Here is a 21,101-nt window from a genome sequence, read left to right as displayed (position 1 = left end):
CAGGAATGAAAGCTTAGGAGCCGGCCCATTTTTGGTTCAGCACCTTAGGTAGCGCTTGCTGATTGGTGTGTGAAATGTAGTCACCAATGAGCAAGCGATATCCAGGGTGCTGAACCTAAAATGGGCCGGCTCCTAAGTTTAGATTCCTACTTTTTCAAATAAAGATACCAAGAAAACAAAGAAAAATTGATAATAGGAGTAAATTAGAAAGTTGTTTAAAATTGCTTCTCTATCTGAATCATGAAAGAAAACATTTGGGTTTAGTTTATTTCTAAGGTAGATTGTAAATAAGTTCCCCCCTCTCTCCTTCTATAACATCACCTATTTCAGTCTCTTTATCTCCCTGGGATCACGAGAACAAACCTCAGTCATTCATTTGCACCTTGCATATTATGTAATACATTCTTGGCTGCCAACTTTCATTTAACAGTGACCAGTATGTTTTACAGTGTGTGATTGTCATATTGAGAATCAGGTTTTATGTCCTCATGTATCATTTAAACTTATCTTTCCCTTCTTATAATTGACATTTTCAGAGTAGAATGTTCCACTTTGCACATAAATTTAAGTCCGCTCTCTGAGTTCTGTGAGGAAGTGATTAATCTTGCAGTACAGGTATAAGTGCCATCAGGCTGCTTTACTTGTGGGAGAACTGGAATATTGCATTTTGTTTTGTCCACAGGAACATAGTCGCCTCCTTCCTCTTTTTGATACCATGTGACTTGCAGATCATCTGGGAAATAGTTGTAGCATTTACACTGATACTCAGCTTCTGAACTCTTTCCCAGCATGTGTTTTTCTATATCGTCTACTTCTGGCGCTTTAGGACCTGTAAGAGAATGAATACTCAGGTAACAATCTGGCTCTGGAAAGAATCTTTACAAACAACAAACTAGCTCGGCCTACAACCCCTACTGCTAACTCACAGTAAGCCCTGAATATCTGCTGGTGAGAGCTGAAACTCTGTAGCAATGTTATCTGGGAATATACATATCAGTTATTATAGATTATAGCCTCAGTAATTTTATAAGCTACATTACAAATGTTGTGCTATTGTTAGCGCATGCACAATTTTGAAATATCACGTTCGTGCTAACTTGTGTGTGTATTACAAGTTGAAAGTAAACGCGAAAGCACAAGTGCAAACTACATTTGTGCTTGTGGGGTTTTAACGAAAGTTCTTGTGTAAAGGGTTATGGTTATGGATAAATAAAATGTTGCACCAGACACAACATAAATACATTAAAATAAAAGCGTTACACTCATATATACACTATATGATAAAAATTATTCATAGAAATATTTTTTTTTTTAAAAAGCGTATCTGAAGACCTCTTGTTAAGTATAGTGAGTAAAATAAAAAGTTGCACAAAACACATCAAAAATACATTACAATGTACAGTTACACTCATAATAACAATGTCTAATAAAAATAATTAAAAAAATAATACACACAAAAGTTATAAAGGCTCAAAGATATGAGATCTCAGGTGTAAGAAAAAAAAAACAGCCAAAGGGTTTTAACATGGACATAAATACATATACATGTCTAAATATGTATGTATATATAATGTTTATACTGTATATGTGTACATATGTATCATATGCATTTATATTTGTATATATGTATTTACAGACATATATACACTACATATGTACACATTTATAGACATATAAAAGGGCATTGGAGCCCTTTGCCGTTAGGTAGATGAAAACATGTAGAAACATATTTATTCAATATTCATATTTCATAAAGGTTTTAACTATGTATTTACTGTAAATATTTCACATTCCAATGTTCTGTACATAGCAAAATATGTTCTATGTATTCCTAAATAGATATTCCTATATATATCTGTATGTATGTGTATATATATATATATATATATATATATAGTACCAAAAAAACATCAAATATATGCATAAATATGTATTAATAAATAAATAGAACATATTTTGTTATGTGCAGAACATTTGAATGTGAAATATTCAAGTTTTTATGTTGGGTTAGCGCAAATGAGAATATGCGATCATGTTTGCTCGAAAGGGTGTTAGGTTTTTTCAACTTTTTTTTCTCTGACTTCCATGGAGCACACGTGAATGGGCATGCTATATTCTATCTTCGGATTTTTGCGCTCGTTGGGATATATATATATATATGTGTGTGTGCGTGTGTTTATATGTGCATGCATGTGTATTTATGCGTTGATATGTATTGACACCGGGTTGCCACAAACCTTTGTAAAAAATGCAATATCTGCGAAACGCAATAAAGTTAAGCGCAATAAGAAGAAGCTATGCCTGTACCTATACATATAAAAAAACATAATTTATGCTTACCTGATAAATTATTTTATTTCAAGGCAGTCCGCAAATTCATTCATTACCTATGGGAAATATTTCACCTGGCTACAAGGAGGAGGCAAAGACAACCCAACAAAGCCTTAAATATCCCTCCCATTTCCCCTACCCTCTGAGTAGTTCAAGCTGAGGATAAGGAAAAGTAAAGGGATAAAAAGGGGTACAGAAATGCCAGAAAATTCCCGCCACTACAAACATTTCAGGGCAGGATTGTGGACTCTCAAAAATGTATGTTTTCTTTCTAATGGCAGTGAGAGTCCAAAAAATCATTCATTACCTATGGGAAATGAACACCCAAGCTGTAGAGGACCCAAAATGAATAGGTAGGTAAGGCAGTACTAAGAACTAGGCACCATCACTTTAAGAACTTTTCTCCCAAAACATGTATCAGCTGAGGTAAAAACATCAAATTTGTAAAAAATTGTGAAAGTAGCAGCCTTATATATCTGTTCAATTGAAGCCTCCTACTTGAAGGCCCAGGAAGAAGACACCGCACGGGGAGACTGTGCCGTAAATCGAGATGGAGGCTGCTGGCCCTCTTCAACATATTCAACATAACATTTCTTAGGGAGCCATTTCTTTTAAACCTAATGAGCATATTTTGTTTTCCTGTTTTCATTCCTGTAATAATTTATACCTGCAGGTTGTTTGATATTCTTCTCAGTACAATCTCCTCCTGATGCAAATGTGTCACTGGTCCAAGATATTTTTGCTAATAAAGGTTCTCCTGACTTATCTGGTCTGGGGCAACTTTCAATTCTTCCCATATTTTCTTGTGTGACAATGTCTCCTGGTACGTTTATTGTTTTGTTTGGTGTCACAGCTCTTCCTGTTACATCTACAAAATAGGTATCATGGTTAATATGTTAAATCAATTAATTGTCAAAAGTGCATAATCTCTAATGACTTCAGGTGGTAAAAATGTATTTAAATAATTTGCTGCCAAATATAAGTTGTCATAAGAGAAATATATATTACTTCTGTTCTTATAGAAAACAAATGACTTAAAATGCAAAACAACACTAAAACATAACTATGAAACAGAAATAATTGAATAGAATATAAAAAAAAATATCACAATTTAAATAGTCTTAAAGGTACAGTCTAGTCAAAATTTAACTTACATTATCCAGATAGGGAATGCAATTTTAAAAGTTTTCGCATTTTTATTTATCATCAAATTTGGTTTGTTCTCTTGGTATTCTCTGTTGAAAGCTGAAACTAGGTAGGTTCATTTGCAAATGTCTAAGCCCTTGAAGGCTGCCTCTTATATAAGTGCATTTTGACAGTTTTTCAAAGCTAGACAACACAAGTTCATGTGTGCCATATAGATAACATTGTGCTCACTCCTGTGGAGTTATTTATGAGTCAGCACTAATTGGCTAAATTTTAAGTTTGTCAAAAGAACTGAGATAGGAGGCCAGTCTGCAGAGGCTTAGATACAAGTTAATCACAGTTGTAAAAAGTGTATTAATATAACTGGGTTTGTTATGCAGAACTGGGTAATAGGTAATAAAGGGATTATCTATCTTTTTAAACAATAACAATATAGAGTAGACTGTCATTTTAAGAACAAAGTTGCAAGAGACGGCATAAGAACCTAACCACAGCTAAGAGGGTAAGTAACTCAGCGATGGCAGCAAATAAAAATACATAGATATATGCTTATATACATATACATTTATGTGTTAATTAGTGATGTCGCGAACATAAAATTTTGCGTTCACAGACCGCGAACGCGAACTTCCGCAAAAGTTTGCGAACGGGCGAACCGCCATTGACTTCAATAGGCAGGCGAATTTTAAAACACACAGGGACTCTTTCTGGCCACAATAGTGATGGAAAAGTTGTTTCAAGGGGACTAACACCTGGACTGTGGCATGCCGGAGGGGGATCCATGGCAAAACTCCCACGGAAAATTACATAGTTGATGCAGAGTCTGGTTTTAATCCATAAAGGGCATAAATCACCTAACATTCCTAAATTGTTTGGAATAACGTGCTTTAAAACATCAGGTATGATGTTGTATCGATCAGGTAGTGTAAGGGTTACGCCCGCTTCACAGTGACAGACCAAACTCTCCGTTTAACGCACCGCAAACAACCGCAAACAGTCCATTTGCACAACCGCAAACTCCCCATTTGCACAAGGTTGGATACCAAGCTAGCCATTTTTTTTAAATGTACACTTACACTACTATTAAACAAGATATTAGTGGTGGCACTGGGCAAGTGGGCACAGTATACGCTGTGAGCCTGACACAAAAAAGTAGACTGATGTTTCACAGTCAAATAAGTTTTTTTTTTTAAATGTACACTTAAACTACTATTAAACAAGATATGAGTGGTGGCACTGGGCAAGTGGGCACAGTATACGCTGTGAGCCTGACACACACGCTGGCAGGCAGGCAACTGCAATTAGATTACACAAGCAGACTGATGTTTCACAGTCAAAAAAGTTTTTGTTTTTTTAATTTATACTACTGTTACACCAGATATGAGTGGTGGCACTGGGCAAGTGGGCACAGTATACGCTGTGAGCCTGGCACACATGCTGGCAGGCAGGCAACTGCAATTAGATTACACAAGCAGACTGATGTTTCACAGTCAAAAAAGAATACACTAGCCTAGCTATAGATGTCCCTACTAAATCAGCAGCAGCTACACTGTCCCTCCTCTCACTAACAATGCAGCTTCCGAATGAATCTAAAATGGATGCTGTCCAGGAGGTAGGAGGGTCTGGGAGGGAGGGTCTGCTGCTGATTGGCTGGAATGTGCCTGCTGACTGTGAGGTACAGGGTCAAAGTATTACTCAATGATGACGAATTGGGGGCGGATCGAACATCGCATATGTTCGCTTATATAAATATGCTTATATAAATATATATTTATGTGTTAATATGTGTATATACACATATTTTTTTTAAAAAAAGTCCAAAAGTGGCAGCAAAATGGAGTTTATTTAAATACACACAAGGAATAACAGAGCAACGTTTCAGGAAAGGTCCCTTTGTCAAGCTGACAAAGGGACCTTTCCCGAAAGGTTGCTCTGTTATTCCTTGTGTGTGTTTAAACTCCATTTTGCTGCCACTTTTTGACTTTTTTTAAAAAAAATATGTGTATATACACATATTAACACATAAATATATATTTATATAAGCATATACATTTATTTACTGGGAACACACAGTTCCCATAGACCACAATGTAAAGGCACTTTTCAGTTCCATTTTTTTTCTAACACCCAACTCCTGCCAACTTTACCCCCAAAATACTGCCTACTAAAGTTATTTAATTAAAACATTAAAATAGTACTATGCTGTATTTTGGGGGCATTTGGGGCATAATTATAAAATTAACCATAGATCTGATCTCTAATTAATTTTATAAGCGCTAATTGCTACCTCAAGCTCACGGTAGCAATAACCAGCCACTTGTAATGACTGTTTATTTATTGCGTGCCCTGCAAATGGGCAAATATATAAATGTGTGTGTGTTTGTGCTTTTGGGTGTACACTCTAATGCAATAGGATGTGCACGCCTATGGTGATTAATATATGTTACTACCTGGATATATTTCTTCTGACTTGTTCATGACAGACAGCGCCTCTTCAGCTGACTGACCTGTAAAGTAAAGCAGCAGATACAGCTGTTAATCACAATATTTTGATCATGTTATAATTTGGGAGTATACTGATCTATGATATTCAACTAACTTTTTGGTGTGATACTATAGTGGGAAAAAAAGCCCTAATCGAGTCGGAACATAGAGAGCGGTTACAAACAACGTGAATACATTGTTATTATTGTAACAGTGTTTTAGAAAAAAATGCTGAGGAGTAGCTTTGGAAGAGGAGGGCAAGTTGGATTACAACTACTTTGTATATTTGTGATTTTGAAAATATTCTTACGTTTTAGGATATATATCTGGTCATTGTTAGCCACATTGAACTAAGACATTTATAACTTATCTAGTTAAATTTTACCACTAATGGAACAATTTTATAATGTTTTATATTAAATAACCTTTTTAATAATTGTCAATTGAAGTTTTAGATAAACCATTATTGTCTTCTGATCTGAGGTGCAGCTTATAGACTATTCTTAACGCACCTTTGGCTTTAGCGCAAGTAGCATAGCACACCTTTTAGTGTGCAAGCCAAACACGCAAGAGGGTTTTGTGGTGCGCCCCATGGATGTTTGATGGGAAGGGAATTTAGCGAGGCTGCACTATCCAACCTTTCGCTTGCGTGCAAACCGTTTACTATCAACTCATAGAATGGGTGAAAGAATACAAGAGCTATTTATTTACCTTGAGCGCTAATATTTTTGTGCTCCACTTGTAATCTAGTCCAATATGTATAAATAAAACAAATGTATCAGCAAAAAAAAAAAACATAATTTATGCTTACCTGATAAATTCCTTTCTTCTGTTGTGTGATCAGTCCACGGGTCATCATTACTTCTGGGATATTATCTGCTCCCCTACAGGAAGTGCAAGAGGATTCACCCAGCAGAGTTGCTATATAGCTCCTCCCCTCTACGTCACCTCCAGTCATTCGACCAAAGACCAACGAGAAAGGAGAAGCCAAGGGTGTAGTGGTGACTGAATTATAATTTAAAAAATATGTACCTGCCTTAAAAAACAGGGCGGGCCGTGGACTGATCACACAACAGAAGAAAGGAATTTATCAGGTAAGCATAAATTATGTTTTCTTCTGTTATGTGTGATCAGTCCACGGGTCATCATTACTTCTGGGATACCAATACCAAAGCAAAAGTACACGGATGACGGGAGGGATAGGCAGGCTCATTATACAGAAGGAACCACTGCCTGAAGAACCTTTCTCCCAAAAATAGCCTCCGAAGAAGCAAAAGTGTCAAATTTGTAAAATTTGGAAAAAGTATGAAGCGAAGACCAAGTTGCAGCCTTGCAAATCTGTTCAACAGAGGCCTCATTCTTAAAGGCCCAAGTGGAAGCCACAGCTCTAGTGGAATGAGCTGTAATTCTTTCAGGAGGCTGCTGTCCAGCAGTCTCATAGGCTAAACGTATTATGCTACGAAGCCAAAAAGAGAGAGAGGTAGCAGAAGCTTTTTGACCTCTCCTCTGTCCAGAATAAACGACAAACAGGGAAGAAGTTTGACGAAAATCTTTAGTTGCCTGCAAGTAGAACTTGAGGGCACGAACTACATCCAGATTGTGTAGAAGACGTTCCTTCTTTGAAGAAGGATTTGGACACAAGGAGGGAACAACAATCTCTTGATTGATATTCCTGTTAGAGACAACCTTAGGTAAGAACCCAGGTTTAGTACGCAGAACTACCTTGTCTGAGTGAAAGATCAGATAAGGAGAATCACAATGTAGGGCTGATAACTCAGAGACTCTTCGAGCCGAGGAAATAGCCATTAAAAATAGAACTTTCCAAGATAACAATCTTATATCAATGGAATGAAGGGGTTCAAACGGAACACCCTGTAAAACGTTAAGAACTAAGTTTAAACTCCATGGCGGAGCAACAGTTTTAAACACAGGCTTGATCCTAGCTAAAGCCTGACAAAAGGCCTGGATGTCTGAATTTTCTGACAGACGCCTGTGTAACAAGATGGACAGAGCTGAGATCTGTCCCTTTAATGAACTAGCCGATAAACCCTTTTCTAAACCTTCTTGTAGAAAAGACAATATCCTAGGAATCCTAACCTTACTCCAGGAGTAATCTTTGGATTCACACCAGTATAGGTATTTACGCCATATTTTATGGTAAATCTTTCTGGTAACAGGCTTCCTAGCCTGTATCAGGGTATCAATAACCGACTCAGAAAACCCACGTTTTGATAAAATCAAGCGTTCAATTTCCAAGCAGTCAGCTTCAGAGAAGTTAGACTTTGATGTTTGAATGGACCCTGAATCAGAAGGTCCTGTCTTAGAGGTAGAGACCACGGCGGACAGGATGACATGTCCACTAGATCTGCATACCAAGTCCTGCGCGGCCATGCAGGCGCTATTAGAATCACTGATGCTCTCTCCTGTTTGATTTTGGCAATCAATCGAGGAAGCAGCGGGAAGGGTGGAAACACATAAGCCATCCTGAAGTTCCAAGGTGCTGTCAAAGCATCTATCAGGACCGCTCCCGGATCCCTGGATCTGGATCCGTAGCGAGGAAGTTTGGCGTTCTGGCGAGACGCCATGAGATCTATCTCTGGTTTGCCCCAACGTCGAAGTATTTGGGCAAAGACCTCCGGATGAAGTTCCCACTCCCCCGGATGAAGAGTCTGGCGACTCAAGAAATCCGCCTCCCAGTTCTCCACTCCCGGGATGTGGATTGCTGACAGATGGCAAGAGTGAGACTCTGCCCAGCGAATTATCTTTGATACTTCTATCATTGCTAGGGAGCTTCTTGTCCCTCCCTGATGGTTGATGTAAGCTACAGTCGTGATGTTGTCCGACTGAAACCTGATGAACCCCCGAGTCTTTAACTGGGGCCAAGCTAGAAGGGCATTGAGAACTGCTCTCAATTCCAGAATGTTTATTGGCAGGAGACTTTCCTCCTGACTCCATTGTCCCTGAGCCTTCAGAGAATTCCAGACAGCGCCCCAACCTAGAAGGCTGGCGTCTGTTGTTACAATTGTCCAGTCCGGCCTGCTGAAAGGCATCCCCCTGGACAGATGTGGCCGAGAAAGCCACCATAGAAGAGAGTTTCTGGTCTCTTGATCCAGATTCAGAGTGGGGGACAAATCTGAGTAATCCCCATTCCACTGACTCAGCATGCACAATTGCAGCGGTCTGAGATGTAGGCGTGCAAAGGGTACTATGTCCATTGCTGCTACCATTAAGCCGATCACCTCCATGCATTGAGCTACTGACGGGAGTTGAATGGAATGAAGGACACGGCATGCATTTAGAAGCTTTGTTAATCTGTCTTCTGTCAGATAAATCTTCATTTCTACAGAATCTATAAGAGTCCCCAAGAATGGAACCCTTGTGAGAGGCAAGAGAGAACTCTTCTTTTCGTTCACTTTCCATCCATGCGACCTTAGAAATGCCAGAACTAACTCTGTATGAGACTTGGCAGTTTGAAAGCTTGAAGCTTGTATCAGAATGTCGTCTAGGTACGGAGCTACCGAAATTCCTCGCGGTCTCAGAACCGCTAGAAGGGCACCCAGAACCTTTGTGAAAATTCTTGGAGCCGTGGCCAATCCGAATGGAAGGGCTACAAACTGGTAATGCCTGTCTAAGAAGGCAAACCTTAGATATCGGTAATGATCTTTGTGAATCGGTATGTGAAGGTAAGCATCCTTTAAATCCACTGTGGTCATGTACTGACCCTTTTGGATCATGGGTAAGATTGTCCGAATAGTTTCCATTTTGAACGATGGAACTCTTAGGAATTTGTTTAGGATCTTTAAATCCAAGATTGGCCTGAAAGTTCCCTCTTTTTTGGGAACCACAAACAGGTTTGAGTAAAACCCTTGTCCTTGTTCCGACCGCGGAACCGGATGGATCACTCCCATTAATAATAGATCTTGTACACAGCGTAGAAACGCGTCTTTCTTTATTTGGTTTGTTGACAACCTTGACAGATGAAATCTCCCTCGTGGGGGAGATAATTTGAAGTCTAGAAGGTATCCCTGAGATATGATCTCTAGCGCCCAGGGATCCTGGACATCTCTTGCCCAAGCCTGGGCGAAGAGAGAGAGTCTGCCCCCCACTAGATCCGGTCCCGGATCGGGGGCCCTCGGTTCATGCTGTCTTAGGGGCAGCAGCAGGTTTTCTGGCCTGCTTGCCCTTATTCCAGGACTGGTTAGGTTTCCAGCCTTGTCTGTAACGAGCAACAGCTCCTTCCTGTTTTGGTGCAGTGGAAGTTGATGCTGCACCTGCTTTGAAATTCCGAAAGGGACGAAAATTAGACTGTCTAGCCTTAGCTTTGGCTTTGTCTTGAGGTAGAGCGTGGCCCTTACCTCCTGTAATGTCAGCGATAATTTCTTTCAAACCGGGCCCAAATAAAGTTTGCCCCTTGAAAGGTATATTAAGTAATTTGGACTTAGAAGTTACATCAGCCGACCAGGATTTTAGCCACAGCGCCCTACGTGCCTGAATGGCGAATCCTGAATTCTTAGCCGTAAGTTTGGTTAAATGTACTACGGCCTCCGAAATGAATGAATTAGCTAGTTTAAGGACTCTAAGCCTGTCCGTAATGTCGTCCAGCGTAGCGGAACTAAGGTTCTCTTCCAGAGACTCAATCCAAAATGCTGCCGCAGCAGTAATCGGCGCGATGCATGCAAGGGGTTGCAATATAAAACCTTGTTGAACAAACATTTTCTTAAGGTAACCCTCTAATTTTTTATCCATAGGATCTGAAAAAGCACAGCTATCCTCCACCGGGATAGTGGTGCGCTTAGCTAAAGTAGAAACTGCTCCCTCCACCTTAGGGACCGTTTGCCATAAGTCCCGTGTGGTGGCGTCTATTGGAAACATCTTTCTAAATATTGGAGGGGGTGAGAACGGCACACCGGGTCTATCCCACTCCTTAGTAACAATTTCAGTTAATCTCTTAGGTATAGGAAAAACGTCAGTACTCGCCGGTACCGCAAAGTATTTATCCAACCTACACATTTTCTCTGGTATTGCAACAGTGTTACAATCGTTAAGAGCCGCTAAGACCTCCCCTAGTAATACACGGAGGTTTTCCAATTTAAATTTAAAATTTGAAATATCTGAATCCAATCTGCTTGGATCAGAACCGTCACCTACAGAATGAAGCTCTCCGTCCTCATGCTCTGCAAGCTGTGACGCAGTATCAGACATGGCCCTAGAATTATCAGCGCACTCTGTTCTCACCCCAGAGTGATCACGCTTGCCTCTTAGTTCTGGTAACTTAGCCAAAACTTCAGTCATAACAGTAGCCATATCTTGTAATGTTATCTGTAATGGCTGCCCAGATGTACTAGGCGCCATAATATCACGCACCTCCCGGGCGGGAGACGCAGGTACTGACACGTGAGGCGAGTTAGACGGCATAACTCTCCCCTCGCTGTTTGGTGAAATTTGTTCAATTTGTACAGATTGGCTTTTATTTAAAGTAGCATCAATACAGTTAGTACATAAATTTCTATTGGGCTCCACCTTGGCATTGGAACAAATGACACAGGTATCTTCCTCTGAATCAGACATGTTTAACACACTAGCAATAAACATGCAACTTGGTTACAATCTTATTTAACAAAAACGTACTGTGCCTCAAAGAAGCACTAAACGATTAAATGACAGTTGAAATAATGAACTGAAAAACAGTTATAGCATCACTCTTTAAAAACAACACAACTTGTTAGCAAAGGTTTGTTCCCATTAGTAAAGTAACACTAATTAAATTTTAAACATAAAAATCACAGAGCAATGTTTTAAAACACAGTCACTACATAAATCTCACAGCTCTGCTGAGAGAATCTACCTCCCTTCAAAGAAGTTTGAAGACCCCTGAGTTCTGTTAGAGATGAACCGGATCATGCAGAAAATACAAGTGTAACTGACTGGAAATTTTTTGATGCGTAGCAAAGAGCGCCAAAAACGGCCCCTCCCCCTCACACACAGCAGTGAGAGAGAAACGAAACTGTCATAAGCAAAACAAGCAAACTGCCAAGTGGAAAAATAATGCCCAAATATTTATTCACTCAGTACCTCAGAAATGCAAACGATTCTACATTCCAGCAAAAACGTTTAACATGAATTAAATACCTATTAAAAGGTTTAATGTACTTTTACAGAGTAATTCCGGTGAAATACCATCCCCAGAATACTGAAGTGTAGAGTATACATACATGTCATTATAACGGTATAGCAGGATTTTCTCATCAATTCCATTCAGAAAATAAAAACTGCTACATACCTCAATGCAGATTCAACTGCCCGCTGTCCCCTGATCTGAAGCTTTTACCTCCCTCAGATGGCCGAGAAACAGCAATATGATCTTAACTACTCCGGTTAAAATCATAAGAAAAACTCTGGTAGATTCTTCTTCAAACTCTGCCAGAGAAGTAATAACACGCTCCGGTGCTATTGTAAAATAACAAACTTTTGATTGAAGTTATAAAAACTAAGTATAATCACCATAGTCCTCTCACACCTCCTATCTAGTCTTTGGGTGCAAGAGAATGACTGGAGGTGACGTAGAGGGGAGGAGCTATATAGCAACTCTGCTGGGTGAATCCTCTTGCACTTCCTGTAGGGGAGCAGATAATATCCCAGAAGTAATGATGACCCGTGGACTGATCACACATAACAGAAGAAATAGACTTTATTTCAGTGGGTCTAGAATGGAAGATAAACAAGGGGCGCCAACATAGTGTGAATCGTTCAAACAACAAGTATAAAAGTGATGTGCAAAAAACTACTCACAAGGAAAGTGGCACCTTAAATGAATAAGGTGCGATAAAGCAGGCTGACATTCAAATTCCAGCAGTCAGTACGCTGGAGGTCTCACCCAGAGGACCTGTGGAATCCAGATAGGCGTCTAGAAAGTAGCACCCACGTTTTTTAGGGCCAATGGCCGGACCAGGTGAGCTGCAAGCTGATAGGTGTTCTCCTGCTGCACTCACGCCACCGAGACTTTTCTCCAAAAACGACAGTGTCAGTGTATGAAAGGTTCTGTGGTAAAAGTCCTGTTTCAAAAACAAGTGGATCGTGGAAAGAAGCAAAAATACCGGGTCGTGGTATAAAACAAACAGTATTTATTTTGCAACGCGTTTCTCAGTCTATTCCAGACCGTTTCATCAGGCATAATCATAGTTAACAATAGAGATCTATTTAAACCCACAGTGACCCGGAATTGAAACAAAAGGTCAACTCTATTAACAATGTTGCAATTGCAAAAACATTTAACTTTTGATACATTGTATAAATTGGTTTGAACAATTTTGACCACACAGATAACACTTAAATAAAAAGTATATAAAAAACCCTATTCGCAATTACCAAATATATCTGGAAAAAAATAAAATATCTCATAGTAAACTGGACATATATTAACATGTGTGTATATGTATATCTCATCTCCTGGTTGGATTCGTACCCAGGACCTAATGTGTGCTAGGCAATGGAAAAATCAAAAGGCTACCTTTATGTCTTGTTTGAATTTCTTGCAAAAAGGATTAGTATTGATACAAAATATATAAATTGATCTACATGTCTCACAATGTCTAGAAGATAATCTTATTTGGTCTTTTTAATAAATGACTCTAATTTTTAAAACCAAACTAAAAGGAATTTTCTTATAAATATAAAACTAAAAAAGAAATGTTCGTGACAAATGCTTACTATAAATAAGTGACATATAAAAATTGTAAAAAATATATATGTATATATATATTTTATTTTATGGCTCCACTGGACTTGAACTTGGGACCTTCTGTATGTTAAGCGAGCATGAAATTGATAAGGCTATCTTGAAGGGCTATTTTTATGTTATATATTGGAGCAGAAATATGTTAGGAATTATGTGATTAATAATATGTATATATATATTTGGGACTCCACTGGACTCGAACTTGGGACCTTTTGTATGTTAGGCGAACAAGAAATTGGTAAAGCTATCTTGAAAGTTTATGTTATATATTGGGGCGGAAATATATTTGGGAATTATGTTATTAATTGTTTCCAATCATATACAACAACCAAATAGACTAAAAAGTGTATCCAGAATGTATATAAACAATTGTAGGTGTATGTATTGATGAATAATCAAACATTCAAAAAGATGAAATGTGCAAAATAGTGTATCGTAGAAAATAATATAAATCAGGTATGTAAAATATAATATAATATGAAACTATATAGGTGCTTGGACTATTAGGTTTAGAACCGGATAGACAAGTGCATACATATACACAACTATGTGGACATGCTCATCATGGGCATATACACATAAATATAAGTGTATGGAAACATAACATATTCTATATGTGTCTAAATTGCATTAATGCAATATATTATTGAAGACTGACAAAGAAGAGAAAAAGAAATAAGAGAGATATAATGTAGTGGTATCAACATATTGTAGTGTTTGTTAATGTATATCAAAAATATAAGAAAATATGATGTACTAGACCCTAAAAGCTAAATCTCATATTAGATATAAATGTAACCTGTATAAAAGTGATAATTTATGTGAAGGCTGCCAAATCTACATTGGCGTTTAAGCCTAATGGATACAAGGTTTTGAGTTTGTGTATCCAATATGTTTCTAATTGCCTGAGTTTAATCAGACGATCATAATCTGTGGAAGGTGGTACATGATCAATAGGGATAATTTTATAGATATCTGAACTCCCGTCATGTATCGTTTCACAATGGTTGGGGACACTATGGTTGGTTTTAGTTTTTTTACAATTTTTACAATTTCGATGATGTTCACCCCAACGGGTACGGAGATTTCTAATAGTGCGCCCTACATACTGGACGCCACAAATACAATTAAGGAGATACACTATATATTTAGATTCGTAATTGAGACGATGTGTGATTTGATAAGTTAAACCAGTAATATTGGATTTAAAAGATTTTTGTGAAATTGTAAATTTGCACATGTTGCAACCTCTTTTGCCACATTTAAATGATCCATGGGAAGCTAAAAAGTTTAAAGTTTTGGTTTGTTTATTGGACCGAAATTGGCAATGTTTTACTCTTTTACTGGGGGCTAATTGATTCCTTAAAGTGGGAGCTCGTCTATATACAATTTTGGGTTTTTCACCGACTATATCTTTAAGGAAAGGATCCTTTTGGATAATGTTCCAATGTTTATGTAGTATGTTTCGAATTTTGTAGTGGTTGTTATTGTATTGTGTAATGAAAAGTGGTTCACAAACAACGTTGTTTGTGGATTTCTTTTTGGTTTGATTGTTGGTGCTATTTTGGACTTTTTCAAAGATTAATTCTCTATCTAGATTGCGTGCTTTTTTAAGACATTGATTTAGTAGATCTATAGGATAACCTTTGTCTACAAAGCGTTGGTAAAGAACCTTGCTTTGAATGTCAAAAGATTCTAAATTGGAGCAATTCCTGCGTATTCTCTTAAATTGGCTGTATGGGATGTTTCTTTTCCACCCTATATGGTGGTTACTAGAGAAGTCTAGATAGCTGTTGCTATCGACTTTTTTGAAAAAAGTTTGAGAAATGATGTTACCTTGATTATCCCAACTTAGTAATAGATCCAAGAATTCTATTGAAGATTTTTGTATATTAGCTGTGAAGGTTAAACCCATCTGATTCTGATTTAAATGTTCTATTAGTGTGTTAGCTAGCTCGTGGCTCCCTCTTAAAATAAAAATCAGGTCATCTATATAGCGGCCATAGTATACCAGGTTCGCCCAAAAGCTTGAGGAATAAATATATCGGTCTTCAAAGATTCCCATAAACAAATTTGCAAAGCTCGGGGCGAACCTGGTACCCATGGCCGTCCCCTTGACCTGTAGAAAAAATCTATCTTGAAAAATAAAATAATTGTGCTTGAGGATGTATTCTATTCCTTCCAATATAAATTCTTTTTGGATGTCTGGCATATATAGGTCCTTTTCCAAAAAGATGGAAACTGCATTAATACCCATGTTATGGCAAATGTTAGAATAAAGGGAGCCAACATCACAAGTGATCCAAATTAGATCATCGTTAGTAGAAATGTTTTTAAGTTGATATAGTAAATGTGTGCTATCTCTGATATAGGAGGGTAAAGTAACAACATATTTTTGTAAAAATTGATCTAAATAAAAAGATAAATTGTATGTGAGGTTACCAATGCCTGCTATAATGGGGCGTTCCAAGCGCATCCTCTTAAGTTTTTTCCTCCTCAGGAATTTCTTTTTATTTTATTTCAGTGGGGCATTTTGATATGGTTCTCTACTCTTCCCTAAAGACAATAATCTATTTTTTCTATTATATACTTTACTAGTACCATATTCTAATGTAGTACATAAGTTATGTTTTGGTAACAGGCATCGCTGGTTTTAATAAAATGATGACGATAACTAAACCAGACTTTTTTATATTAACTTTAAAAAAGCTTCAAAAGTCTCAGATTTAATTTACAAATAAAACATTTAAGAATCGCTTGTATAAAGTAAATATGTTGAGGTAGATTGTAAGCTCTTCAGAGTAGCCTCCTCCTGCTGTATTAATATGTTTAGTTTAGTTTATTGATGTAACTGTATTTTTTACTACAACAAAGTGTCACTGTGCACCCCCACACATGTCGCAGTTCTATGGAATTTGGTGAAACTTTACAAACAAATAATAAATCAATAAATTAAAATGATAATAATAAGACTGCAAATAAAGATACATATACACAATTATATAAAACAATCCTGCCCAGACTTTAAGCTACTGTTTTACCTTATGTCAAGTCTAAGGGGCTGAATTATCATGCTCCAAAAGGTGCTTGATGCCCCTGTTTCCGTGAGAGCCTTCAGGCTCGCCAGAAACAACAGTTTTGAAGCAGCGGTCTAAAGACAGCTGCTCCATAACTTGTCAGCCTGCTCTTAGGTTGCGGACAGAAATTAACCTGATCGAATACGATCGGGTTGATTGACACCCCCTGCTAGCGATCGATTCATAGACCATGGAAAAGCCAAGCTGTGATTGGCGGAACGTACGTCGGAGCATAGTAAAGTCCCAAAAGGGGCAGAGTCTTATTCCTTAAAGGACCTCTATCAGCATTCACCAGACATTGATAAAATGTTAGTACTTTTTTACCACTTCTGATTCATTCCTTGTGAAGCTGGGATCTCGTTCTTTGCCTTGTCTCCTATTAGGAGTTTCCTGTGCACTTATATCTAGAGCTTGATCTTCAAGCTCTAGACAATGTGAGTACCGTTTCTGGCTCTTCCAAAACATTTAAAACCACAGAACTTCACTATATGTGTTTCTTTTTTCCCTGAGGTTCACCTGCTGTGAAATTACCACCGTGATTACCTAACCTGGGACATTTATCCTTTTCTGTGCAACAATCACATTTTTTTTTGCTGTTTATATATATATATATATATATATATATATATATATATATATATATATATATATATAAATGTGTGTGTGTTGTGTATATATGTATGTAATATTCTGAACAGCTAAGGGGATCTGAAGGAAACGTCACTTTAGGACACCAACATCAACATTTTTTTTAATATTTGATTGTAAATCTCACTCATTCGGGCCGATTTATGAAAATGCGGACAGACATGATCCGCTGTAGCGATCATATCCGCCGCACATTGATAAATGCCGACAGCATATGCTGTCAGCATTTATCATTGCACAAGCAGTTCTGGTGAACTGCTTGTGCAATGACGCTCCCTGCAGATTCACGGCCAATCGGCTGCTAGCAGGGGGTGTCAATCAACCCAATCGTCTTAAAACCGCTGCTTCTTATCTCCCGTTTCCGGGGAGCCTGAAGGCTCACGTGGAAACAGCTGCATCAGCTCCATTCAGAGTTGATGAATCTGCCCCATTGTCACTAACAGTGCTGGGGTTATTAAAATCATGTTTTTAAAGGAGATTGCTTAATTGGTGACTTTCATAGTTAACTATTGTAATCCATTTCCACCTGAACCCCTGCTAACCCATCTGAATGCATCTTTTAGGTTGTCAGGATGGGCAGACTGAGCACTTTAAAAAAAAAAAAAAAAATTAACATTGTTTGAACTATAAATCTTGAAGCCTCTGCCTTGCAACACTGTAACTTCTTAACAGATCATTCATTATATAAATAGATTTATGCACCAATCTCAGCGCTCCCTTAATTTAGGAAATATATTTAGTTTTCTTGTATTTAATATTTAAAATCTAAAAAAGCCTTAGTACTCAAATATAATCAGGTGAAAGTAAAAAAACAATAATAAAAAGCCTCAATTCTTAATATGTAAACATCATAACTCTTAAAACAATAAAAATAAACATAACCATAAATTATTTAGTTATCCAAAATGAATATATACCATACATATAAAACCGAAAAACTGGGAAAGGACATTAAGGACTTTAAGGAAGATAAAGTATATTCTTATAAGAGAAAGGTTAATAAACCAAAAAATAAAATTTATCAGAATTGGGGTACTTCACAACCAATTAAAACGGATACAGAGAATTACAATAAAAATGAATTTGTGGTAAAATCGAATAAAAAAAACTATTATCAAAGGGGCATTAATAGGGAATATAAATCTAAGGATCCAAAAAATCATTTGAAATATGATAAGGATTTGCCCTCTAATCAGTTAGAGACTACAAACTTAGAACAGTCTTTTCCCCAGAAAAACAGATTCATACCACTATGCGAGGAACAGTATGAGGTAGAAATAGATGAATTGGGTAATATTTGGACACATCAAGGTGCAAAACCCAAACAACAGAAATTAACAAAACCATTAGAGAAAAGTGAGAATTTGATTAATAATAAGAATAACAACAATAAAAATAAAAATATAAGTAAAGAACCTAGCTCAAAGGAAGACACAGCCCCTTTTCAAATCTTCAAACCCAGAATCAGGAAAAGAAGTTTAGAACAAAGCGGGGGAGAAGATCAGGTAGAATCCAAAAGGGGAAAGAAAGCAAAAAAGAGAAATTAGAAAGTTCAAGAAATTTAATTTATCTGATCATGTATTAACTACTAATGAAACTAAATTGTTGCAAAATGGTTTAAGTTTTGCGCCCAAAACTAAACCAAATAAATTTAGTACCTACATAGATTTGCAAAATTTTATACGCAAAATGACTCTTAAAAGACACTTTGCAAAATTTAATAGTAAAAATGTTTGTACTAAGTCTTTGGAAGGAAATGATTGGGCGTATGTAACTATGCTGGAAAAGATGGATACTTCCAGGACTGTAAGTGAAAGCGTTAATAGTACAAAGGAGGGAGATGGTATTTCACAAGATCCAATGGCAGAATTGCTGGATTTAAGTCTCCATGATGATGAACTTAAGATAATACACTCAAATTTGAAACGTCCATCCAATTTTTATCCAGTGTCCTCACAAGGTCCATATATTTCTATTTTCAATAAATTAGTTACTGACGAGTTCAATAAAATGATGAACAACAAAAAAGTTATGAAATCAATGAAATACAAGGACAATCTAAATAGACAGGAGAGAAGGGCATTAGATTCATTATCCAAAAATACTAATTTAATTTTCAGGCAAGCAGATAAGGGTGGTGGATTGGTGATACAAAATAGGACAGAGTATTTAAAGGAGGCTTTTAAATTACTGGGCTTTAGAGATACTTATAAGAAGCTATCCGTGAATCCTATTGACAAATATAACAAAGAAATGCTGATATTATTAAACAAAGCCAAGAGTGATCAGATATTGAATGAAGATGAATTTCGGTTCATCTTTGAACCTAATCCCAGAATCCCAATTTTTTATAATTTGCCGAAAATCCACAAGGACCCAGTGAATCCCTCGGGGAGACCCATCACATCAGGAATTGACTCTGTTACTGACCATCTTTCTAAATACATTGATGGATTTTTACAACCCATTGTGAAAAATATAAAAAACATAATTTATGCTTACCTGATAAATTTATTTCTCTTGTAGTGTATCCAGTCCACGGATCATCCATTACTTGTGGGATATTCTCCTTCCCAACAGGAAGTTGCAAGAGGATCACCCACAGCAGAGCTGCTATATAGCTCCTCCCCTCACTGCCATATCCAGTCATTCGACCGAAACAAGACGAGAAAGGAGAAACCATAGGGTGCAGTGGTGACTGTAGTTTAATTAAAATTTAGACCTGCCTTAAAAGGACAGGGCGGGCCGTGGACTGGATACACTACAAGAGAAATAAATTTATCAGGTAAGCATAAATTATGTTTTCTCTTGTTAAGTGTATCCAGTCCACGGATCATCCATTACTTGTGGGATACCAATACCAAAGCTAAAGTACACGGATGATGGGAGGGACAAGGCAGGAACTTAAACGGAAGGAACCACTGCCTGTAGAACCTTTCTCCCAAAAACAGCCTCCGAAGAAGCAAAAGTGTCAAATTTGTAAAATTTTGAAAAGGTGTGAAGCGAAGACCAAGTCGCAGCCTTGCAAATCTGTTCAACAGAGGCCTCATTTTTAAAGGCCCAGGTGGAAGCCACAGCTCTAGTAGAATGAGCTGTAATCCTTTCAGGGGGCTGCTGTCCAGCAGTCTCATAGGCTAAGCGTATTATGCTCCGAAGCCAAAAGGAGAGAGAGGTTGCCGAAGCTTTTTGACCTCTCCTCTGTCCAGAGTAAACGACAAACAGGGCAGATGTTTGACGAAAATCTTTAGTAGCCTGTAAGTAAAACTTCAAGGCACGGACTACGTCCAGATTATGCAAAAGACGTTCCTTCTTTGAAGAAGGATTAGGACACAATGATGGAACAACAATCTCTTGATTGATATTCCTGTTAGAAACCACCTTAGGTAAAAACCCAGGTTTGGTACGCAGAACTACCTTGTCTGAATGAAAAATCAGATAAGGAGAATCACAATGTAAGGCAGATAACTCAGAGACTCTTCGAGCCGAGGAAATAGCCATCAAAAACAGAACTTTCCAAGATAAAAGTTTAATATCAATGGAATGAAGGGGTTCAAACGTAACTCCCTGAAGAACTTTAAGAACCAAGTTTAAGCTCCACGGGGGAGCAACAGTTTTAAACACAGGCTTAATCCTAACCAAAGCCTGACAAAATGCCTGGACGTCTGGAACTTCTGCCAGAC

At 37.7% G+C, this 21,101-nt stretch overlaps 1 gene segment (V, D, J or C); it reads right to left on the bottom strand.

Annotated features, from left to right (window-relative positions):
• Window positions 1-383: 383 nt before the first annotated feature.
• LOC128641855 (tapasin-related protein-like) overlaps window positions 384-21,101 on the bottom strand; it is a 70,062-nt gene continuing 49,344 nt past the window's right edge. Inside the window, 1 exon segment of the C gene segment in view lies at window positions 384-829. Coding sequence covers window positions 504-829 — 326 coding nt within the window.

Source organism: Bombina bombina, chromosome 11, assembly GCF_027579735.1.
Source record: "Bombina bombina isolate aBomBom1 chromosome 11, aBomBom1.pri, whole genome shotgun sequence".
In the NCBI taxonomy this organism is placed as follows: domain Eukaryota; kingdom Metazoa; phylum Chordata; class Amphibia; order Anura; family Bombinatoridae; genus Bombina; species Bombina bombina.
Note: the sequence above shows the minus strand (reverse complement) of the source record. Positions and strands in the feature narration are given on the sequence as shown.